Raw genomic sequence first — 9,941 nt, 5'->3', positions numbered from 1 at the left:
GGTCAAAACGACAGAAAAGAGAAAGAGAGAACAATAAAGATTACCGTACCGATAGAATGACACTTACCTTCGCCTTATAATGTATTCCAACAATCGAATGCATTTGGCAGGTTTTAATGCAACACACCAAGTTATCGTAGCAAGTAGCAGTGAAACCCCCACAGATGCTCCGGTCATCCGATTGGTGGGACGTCACCGCCCGAGTGAAGGGGAGGGGGAAGGGGGCGCGGTGGGCGAGAGGGATGCCTTTTTAGTAGAACATTAAGAGTTTTCTCTCACAAGTATCTACGGTTATTAAAACCGTGAGTAATATATCGTAAACATTTCCTTTATTTTTTCAAAGATAAGTGATTATCAGAGCCGGTACTCCTGCTACCGCAACTGGACACAATGTTATGCCCAATTTTTACCGCTATAATCAGATTCCAGAAGGTCTCTGGCCGTCTCAAAAGTGAAAGTGGTAGGATTTCCAAAATTTGAAAAGTTGAAATACCAAGAAGGTGATATTTTTCATGAGTCTCTGCTGCGCAAAAACCAGACAGTCTACTCGGGTGCTTGAGAAACTTTGAAGTCGGTACGCTTTTTAAGCCCCCCCCCCCGTCCATGTTTTCCATTACATTTTACCTTAAATAGAATGCAAAAAAACTGTGAAGGGGCAGGAAAAAAGACCCAGCAAAATTTCACATTAATTGGTTAGACTAGAAGTGTGACGACTTAAGGGATTTTTTTTTGTTTGCCTTTTTATTTTGATTTTACGAGCAATTAAGGCTTCGCCTTTGTGCTTCCAATGGGAGACATTGCCTTCAGGCCATGCCAGTAGTCCCTCAGCCCTTCTGTACGTCGACAGTACATATTCTGCCCTAGTATTATGGCCTATTTTGATCTTAGGGGAAACTGGGGACGTAAGACATAATTTCCAGTTTCCTGCTCATGCTATGACTACCCAAATGTGAGAGACCCCACCTCGGGCTGGTGATTCTTCACTTCAGAATACGATTACCTACCTCGCTGTATCAGACCTGAACACTTTCATCGCCTTCATGTAGCGATGACCACTGCGGACTTAACGGGAATGAAATGTGGTCGGGAAAACAAGTCACATATTTATAACTTTCTTCCAGAAAAAAAACCACTTTACAGGCCTACTTTGCACTTCAGTCTTTAAATTTTTTTAAGACATAAGACCCTGTGACAGATAATCTGCCTTTGTAGGAGGTCTAAAACTCCCAGCCAGGCTTGACTGCGTCCCGTAACTCCATCTTAATGCAAAATTACAGACCAAAGGACAGAGGAGTCGCATTTGGCTGGGATATCCTTCCTCCAGTAAAGTTACTCACATTTAATGGGTTATGGTAAGAATAAAGCTGAAGCTTAGAATATCGCCCAATTTCGAGTTATTTTTGGCTCCAAAATGACATGTGTTAGAGTTTGGATGATTGTAAAGAGACAAGGGATTAAGCTTTTGCAGCATTCATTGGTCCAATTAGGGAGCAATGGCGATACCACGGGTTGTCGAAAAAGGGGGACCTCTATCAACGGAAGCATTAAAGACGAAAGAAGCAGGGCCTGGTGCTATCCGAGAACGCCATTACGTCTCTTAAATAAGGTATATAGCTAAATTAATTAATTTATGAGAGGTAGAACTGATTAGCAAGAAAAACGACGTTTTGACACACGCAGTCACTCCGTCAAATAAATAGTTCAAGCTTGGTAACATTGACGTACACTGTACGTCGAGTTGGTCACAGCCACGACTACGAGGATTGAAGAACTACACACATGATCATCGGCTACCTTGGAAGGCTACCTGCGCTTCTCATTTGAACAGTACAAAGCAAAATCACGACCTTCTCCATCATTTTCTCACTGCAACACGTTAGTTAATGGATCACATTCATGTCCTCTGATGTAGACGCAAAGCTCCACTTCATCGGTAGAGGAACTCCATAGTTTGTGGAAAAGTACACGATCAGAAGAGGCGAATTAATTTGGTGAAATGACAGTGTCTGTGAGGAGAGGCGTGGCATTACGATTGTGGACTGCAATTGAAAATGCCAACCAGAGAGGTGGCAATCGAGGTGAAGTGAGGTGAGGGGGCGGAGGAATTTATGTGGCAGATGAGGGCCGCATTTATGAGTGACCATCGGAAATACAACACTTCACTTGTGATGACTGGAGTTTGCCAAGAGGAGGAGACCCTCCCACATTGACTGTCATTGGCAGTGAATCGAAGTGGTGGCAGAAGTGACTGTGGCCTCCAAGTCGCCTGCAAATATGATGTGATGTGGTGTGAGTGATTGCAGGTGGAGCAGGGATCATGACCGTCACGAGTTGATGTGGTTGTGATGAGAAGTGAGGCATTGGCATTGGTGGATGTCTGTAGACTGAGTGGAGGGATGAGCGTTATGTGTGTTTGAGGTAGGCGAGAGATGACTGATGCATTGGTTGATAATGGAAGAAATGGGAAGTAGAAGGAGGGGAGGTGAGGCGCAGGGTGGCGAATGGGAGAATGTGGACACATTGAATCAGATGGGAGTGTCGTCAAGTGGATACGAAAATAGTGGCGTTGGCGTGAAGTGGAATAAAAACTGCCACAGCATTCAGACAGCCGAGCTACCACCATCACCACCACAATCAGTAGCGCCAGCTACAGCGCCACTGCGACTGGTTGAATTTTTTTGGAAGGCGCACATTTTCAGTTGTCTGCCTGAGATGGATGCAGCCACTGCGACTGGCCACCTTCACGTTTGGATGATTTAAAATTGGCTTTAGTGGTTAAGTGTTGATGGTGGTTTAAATAGTTGGAAGCAATCCCACCTGAATGTGGTTAAATATCGGATGCTTGGACATTTTCGTGTAATCACCAATCCAGTCGGTGGGCTGATCTTTGTGATGGTATCAAGAAGAAGGAGAATACTGCTGTTTCCTTGTAAGTGAATCGTTGACAGGGCGACGCTCGCCATTGGCCACAGGGAGAACAGAAATAAAGGAACTTAGCTTTGCCCTATTAGTTAGGATGGATCGGAACTTGACCCTTTCACCTTAATTTAATCCTTCATCCAAATGACCCTGAGAGGCTCTCTAATTTTGCAAATCGAGGCTTATAGGTGAAAATGCATCCAATAAGGCGCACACCTCTCCAAATTCAGTTTGAATATTTTATTTTAATGACATGTGACAAACCTCGAATTTGGGTGTAAATCACCTAATTAAAGAAATCCCTTTCACGTGAGTTTGTAGTGCATTAGAAGGTATGTATGTCACTTGTCATTTGCAAAATTCTCCCAGCTACTCAAACAGCCAGGACTGGATGCCGTTCTAAGAAGGGATTAAATCCCCAATATTTATTTCTAACTTCTTCTGCTGCTAAGATATATCAAAAACTGTGCCTTATCAACAACAATTTGAACTAGTAATCTTAGCTTCATTTGGGCAAATTTGAACTTCGTTACCTCCAATGTCAATTATGATTACATCATAGGTGATGGGCTTTGCTTCGTGCAAACAAACGGCTCCAGAAGTTGTTTTAGAACCTTAAAAGTGCAAGAAGTTATCCTTTTTGTTTTTGTAATTTCTAGCAATTTCAGGTAACGAAAACAGGATGGTATATTTGGAACTTATTTTAAATCAAACACAAACACTAGTCAATTTTGGATAAAGTACAAAATTAATCCTGTCATTTTAGCTCATTACTTTATAATGGACCTGATTTGTCGTACCTATTCACTCAAGAAAGCGCCTTACAGGTAGAATAAAAGTGGGGATATGGCAAGAAATTGAAATGGGTAAACTCAGAGCCCAGGTGATTGTATGTAGGCTGCCAACGTGCATACATATATGACAGGGAAGAATGTATAATTCAAAGTTGGATACGTCTGAGTGAAGGTTAAAGCAGGAATTTCACGGTTTCAAATAGACATGCCCCAAAAAAATCCACCAGACACTTGGGGAGTTGCAAAAAAGAGGCGACGAGGATGAAGAGAAGGAAGAGGAATGGAGGCAAAGACATGTTTAATGCAAGAAAGGAAAGTTGGAGTAAAAAACCAAGACAGACAGGCAGGCAGATAGGACAGTTGCTCCCTATCACAGTTACTGCCTCTGTTAGTACCTGCATAGAAGAGGAGAGGGTGTGAGAGAGAGAAATACCTTTCAGGCTTCACAGGTGACCATTTATTTGTAGACCAATAATTCACACTCGCCTCATTTCTGTATGTCTCCCTCCAGGGTACGCAATTCCATCCATTTATGCAGCAGGACCTGGTGTGCATAGCACATTCACTACCTTCAATGACACCCCGACCCTGGTGCCGTGGTATGCGGGGCTAAACAAGTCAATAAATAGGCCCCTTTTTTGAAGGAAAGGAAAGGACGAATGTACACAAAGTGTGTGTGGGTGTGTGTGCGCAAATAGAGCTCACGAATTCTTTTATGCTTTCTGGTATGTGTGAATTTGTGTGTTTAAGAAAACTGTTTCATCACTGAGTAATGAAAGAAGCATTTTCGGACACCGAGCCAGACATATAGTTGAGTAATTTACTTCGATGTCCGGAATGGGTCAGGATGAGAGAGAGAGAGAGAGGCGGGAAGGAGGCGCGTGTCAGACAGCGGTGTCCATTATGAGGCGTCCCATTTAGGTAGGTATGACTCCTCCCCACCTCCTTCCCTTCGACATCATTTTTGAACATCGGGATTTGTAGACTCTTAAAAGAAATTTACTTTTTTCGAAAAAGTTGAAAGTACAAGGCTCTGTCTGCCCATCTCTTCCACCTATCAGACGCGATACACCTTGAAAACATTCATTTTTCTCTTGTCTCCGTAAGTAAGTGAATAAGTTTTGGTCCGCATATTTCACATTCAGACAGTGTAAATTAGTTTTCTTCGTCGCTTCCTTTTTCCTGCTGTCTAGTCGAATACATTAGGTGGAAAACTTAAAAACAGGCCTCACTTGATTGTCACGTATTATATTTTGCTCCAATAAAATATTAATGAAGTGGATAAATGGAAGTTAAATTCCCTACTGCCGTCTGAGGTAATCTTACCCACAACTGAACAGGATGAATGGCAAATTCTGCCCACGCATTCAGTCCAAGGGGAAATAAAACTTATAAGTGGACTTCTAATGACTTTGTTGATCAGTGAGCTTCGCAATTTGGGCTTACAAAATGAATTAACCGAAGGAGTTTAAAAAGACTGCCTCATAAATCAGCACACATAAGCAAATTTCCGCCCACGTTGGTGTTGGAGTTTCTAGAGGTCGTTATGAGTCCTTGCCGATATGAGACACTCAAAGCGGCTTTCGCCTACTTTTCCTGCCTACGAAGACGGTGATGTTGTTAACTGTGTCTACTTTGGCATCAGAGTTGACATGGCAGGTCGAAGAAGATGGGTAGATTAATTTAAGAGGATTGAAACAGCATTCTGTACTGTGAGTGCTGTGGACAAAAAATTTGTCTCTATTGGAATGCGGGTAAAGGTATCGCTCTAGTAGGTTTCGAAAATAACCTTAACAGTGTATCCTGAAATGTTTTGGTGGAGAGGGAAGAATGTAAATTGGTGGAACTGCAGTAACATCTGGACGCCTGAAGCACCCTCATATTACGATAAAAACGTGGTCATTTCATCCAGTAAAGAGTAGTTGGTAGTCGCTTTCCTTCACCCGTTTGTTTGATCTCCGAGCTCTGGCTACCCATCGACCCCCGCACAATAGTGAGTTGTCAAGGCGAATGGGTCGGTGAGTGAGCAACCAGCTGGTCCTTTTACGATCTTATAGCCTGTCAAGTTAGGATGTATTAAATGAATTCTACCGTCAGTCGTCATGCTTGAAGGCGTGAATTGGAGCAAACCATTATGCAACTCCCCCGTGCTAAGTGTCTCCTACCACCAAGATGGATGGCGAAAAAATCAAGGGGTAAGTTCAACCTTCACAAGCTCTCTCTCTCTTTTGCTCGCTCTGGTTCCAGGTCTGTTTGTCTGCCTGTCTGTGTGCATTTGTCGAGATCGCTTCGGTTTCACGGTTCTGTCTTGTGTGAACCTGTACTCGTTTCAGGTCGGACTGTGTGTGTGTGTGTGTGTGTATGCGGGCTCGTGCGTGCGTGTGTTCGTGCGCGTGCGTGCATGCAAGCGCACTGGGTCTGCCCTATTGCCGTGTGCCGTGTCCACAATTGGCTGCCAGTGGTCTCTTATAAAAGGACCACATTCTCCTGTCACCTACACCTCTGCCCTGCTCTCTCAAACACCAGGTACCATGGTACCTCTTCTTATCTTCATGCTGCAAGCCCTTCTCGTCTTTACTGTTTCCGACGGTAAGTTTCCTCGCCATCTGGGGCTTGTCTAGACTGCCCTCCGAGTAGATCATTCATGTCCGCATCCTTCCTTGTAGCTGGAAGCTGTTTCCGAATTCGCCTCCCCAATGGCCGCTGCCATGAGCTGCTTCAGCGTAACTACATAACGCGCTCCGAGTGCTGCCGTTTGGGTGGATTCTACGTGAGCGGACACCTCACAGAACCGCAATTTGTGAGGGACCTCCTCTTGCGGCGCACCGGCATTGCTAACTGCCATTACTCCTGCCAGAGGGGTAAGTACATGTCTCATCCCCCTCCCTCTCTCCACTTTACTTTCCCTCATCCTCTCCTGTTTATCATCGCATGGGCATGATAGGTGCTTCAGATTGGCCCTTCAAATTCCACATATGAGTCGATGTTTCTGGGGCAGCACTCAAACATCAAAATCAACTCTTTCCGCAGAAGAAGTGGATTAATTTGCTTTGCAAACAGTAATGTAATTACAGACTTAGGGGAGATTTCAGGAAATAATGTCATTGCGCCTCAATTCGGCCCCTCACGTCGGAAGTTTCCCTATGGCATGCATACCTGCATTAAAGTCGGTCAATTTAAAACATCTGTAAAGACAAAAACACTTTTGTCGACTAGTAGAATAGTCGTGTATTGTGGAAGAAAATTGTGATATCAAGGGGACAAGAATTATGCTACTAACACAATTGTTGCAAGATTTAAGTAAGCCCACCGGCCCAATGGGAAAAAATGCCCTTCCACAGTCCTATTTGAGTGATGAGCATAAAGCGCCCATAAATTCTACCGTCTCCTAACTAGAAAACAAGATAACTGAAAGAGTGAAAAGTTTTTTTCACTCCCGTTAGTCAAATCCTCACATCTCTTGTCCACCGTCCAGACATAGGAACTGTGGAACTAAGTTGGGGTAATAGCCTTTACTTGTCTATATTTACTTGTAGTCACAGACATGATAGCGATTAGATATTAATAGCAGGTGGAGACATCAGTGAGGATGTACAATAATCCCACAGTGGACGCCTAGTCATCAAAGCAGCACTGAATGCTGATGGGTGTCGGTCGGTTCCTCCCTTTTTAACAGATGAAAAAAGTGAGATTTTGGGGTACGTGAAAGCAGGTTTCTCTGATTGTTGTCTATTTACACAGTGATGGCCTTCGTGGTCCAGTGACCTCACCATCAAATACACTAGCATTGTGTTTTGAGGTCACCCTCCCTGCCAACATAAACACCAGATGCAGAACTACTAGATGAGGCTCCACTGAAATTTCTCAGCAGAGGCATGAAGTGGGGCGTTCGTCAAAAATAACTTCCTCTACAGAAAGAGAGAGAGAGAGGCAGAGGTAAAAACGCTCCGTAGTGGGAAGAAAAAGGAGCCCTTAAAAAGAAGAGGGATGGAGAGATAGGTAAGGTACAGGTACTGACACACAAGAGACATAACCTGTCTTGATTAGGCTCTCGCCTCAAAACAAATTAACATTCCAGTTTTTACTTTTGTGGAAAAAAAGCATTACACTGATAGCTTCACCGTCAGGGCTGGCAGCTACCAGCTACGTGGTTAAAAAATTTGTAGGCGTACGGTCATTCCTTTTTTGCCTGACTGTAATCTGAAGAATGTACACATTCCTTTCGAGGCTGTGACAGTCCATCATCTCACTTGACCGCAGAGTGAAGCCAACACCAGTAATTTTTGTCATTTTTTGTTTTCGCGCTGCACTTTAGTCTCAGCAAAGCATTTTTCTTTTTGGCAAATAAACCCCTAACGGAGGGCCTTCCACCTTTTGGAGGGTGTTAGCTTAAAAGATTGTCATGAACTGTTTCCACTTTGCCCACAAGTTGAGGCAGAGAGTTGGAAGGCATCTGAAGGCACAGCAGTGTATTTGAATGTTTATTGTTTACACATAACAGTATTACACACACAAAATTGCATGCGCCACGACTGCTGCATGGCTATTTTTCCCCATTTTAGCACTAGACTACTTTTTAGGCTTCCACAATGAGAGTTGCGCTCGGGTCAACTGTCCGGACGGTTTTAGATGTGAAGTGCAGAACCATGAGGCTGTCTGTGCTTGCTCCTCCATTTGCATCGTGGAGGACTTTGAGTCTGGACCAGTGTGTACCACAGATTTTCGGCAATTCCGCAACCGTTGCTCCTTCTTGAAGGAGCGCTGCCGCAATCTGGACACTCTCCTTGTGGAAATGGAATGTCCACCTGCCGATCATGTCTGCCCTTACAGGCAAAATACCAGTCATCTTGAGGATCATGACTATGCATATCCAGTGGTAGGTCCTTATTTAATCTACCATTTCAAATGTCTGATTTGTTCTTCACCCTTAACTGACGCAACGAATCTGTTCCTCATTTCTCAGAGAATCTGTCCGCCAAACAAAGTCTGTATTGTCCGGCAGTACAGTGGAAGAGCGAGTTGTGAAGATCCCAATTGGCTCGGTAGAAAGCACATTGAATCCGCCTTCGATAGAGTGACTGTTAGCAACCTGGACTCCTGTGCCAACAGTCCATACGGCAGCCCCATTTGCGGCACGGATAACAACACCTACAACAACCAGTGTCACCTTCGAAAAGCAAGTATTCAAAAGGGTCTGGAAATCAGGGTTGCCTACTTGGGACCCTGCAGAAGTAAGGGAAAGAGGAACTAATTTATTTATGCCTTGATGAAACCTGACAATCCCAACAAGCACTTACTTGGGTGGGTTTTGATGTGTTGATGTGTGGTTTTCCTGCCTCTAGTCTGTTCCTAATGCTGGTCGTTAATCACTGTCTGGAGCTATCATTCCTGGCAATAAACAAAAACAAACGCTTATTTCTACTGCTATTGCCTCATTCACGGGCCCGTTAGTTGAAGAGGTATTAGCAATAGAAACTACAAAGTCATTGTAGCCTTCTCACACCTCGACCTGGTTGAGGAGGCCTTACTTTTGCCAACCCCTTTTGCCTAGAAAATGCGACGTGTGACCAGATCAGATGTCAAAGCCCCCATATGACATGCGTGCCACATGTCAGAACTGGCCAGCCAGTGTGTTTGGATTGCACGGATCTGCCACCCAACTGCAATCCTCGAGTATTTGTTCGAATAAATCCTGCCGAAATTGCTGAGATGACTCTCTTTGAAATGTTCAAAGAGGCGAAACAAAACTTTGGTGATCCACGGTGGCACGGAGACGTCTTCACAAATGGCTGGCCTCGGGTGTGTGGAAGTGGAAGAAAATCATTCCCCAATGCCTGCTTCCTACACGTCTACAATTGTATCGCCAAACGCTTTGTCGACCTTGTCTCAACTGGATATTGTCCAGGTTAGTAGATATTAAATAGTCACTAACGCCTCTCTACGCAAAAAAGGGCATTGCCATGGCAGAATGATCTCCCTTTCATTTCCTCTAGCCGAGTAATCTCCGAACTCTCCATTGTGCGTCCTCAGGAGAAATTAAAAAAATACTTCATTCTGAAGAAAGAGAGGACAAGCAAAGTTAAAATCATCACCACTATCATAACCACCACTTTCGTCACTCTGACCCTTGCGTCACCTCACTGTTGTCTTTCCTGTGCCCTCATGCATGCTACTCAGGACCTGTGAGTAGCATCAACCCAGCAGGTGCATACGCAACTGACAAGTATG

At 44.2% G+C, this 9,941-nt stretch overlaps 1 protein-coding gene across 1 annotated transcript; it reads left to right on the top strand. All coding sequences in view use genetic code 11, as the record gives it.

The window, feature by feature from the left end:
- Nucleotides 1-5,275: 5,275 nt before the first annotated feature.
- EGR_08306 (Follistatin-A) lies at nucleotides 5,276-9,714 on the top strand (the record flags this gene model as incomplete). The annotated part of the gene is made up of 7 exons (XM_024497555.1): nucleotides 5,276-5,386; nucleotides 6,173-6,302; nucleotides 6,380-6,574; nucleotides 8,276-8,589; nucleotides 8,677-8,944; nucleotides 9,265-9,618; nucleotides 9,707-9,714. The coding sequence occupies 7 exons, from the start codon at nucleotides 5,276-5,278 to the stop codon at nucleotides 9,712-9,714; spliced, it is 1,380 nt and encodes a 459-aa protein (XP_024348033.1).
- Nucleotides 9,715-9,941: the final 227 nt, after the last annotated feature.

This window comes from Echinococcus granulosus, assembly GCF_000524195.1.
Source record: "Echinococcus granulosus chromosome Unknown EG_S00102, whole genome shotgun sequence".
Lineage (NCBI taxonomy): Eukaryota > Metazoa > Platyhelminthes > Cestoda > Cyclophyllidea > Taeniidae > Echinococcus > Echinococcus granulosus.
This window is presented reverse-complemented; position numbering and strand designations above follow the sequence as displayed.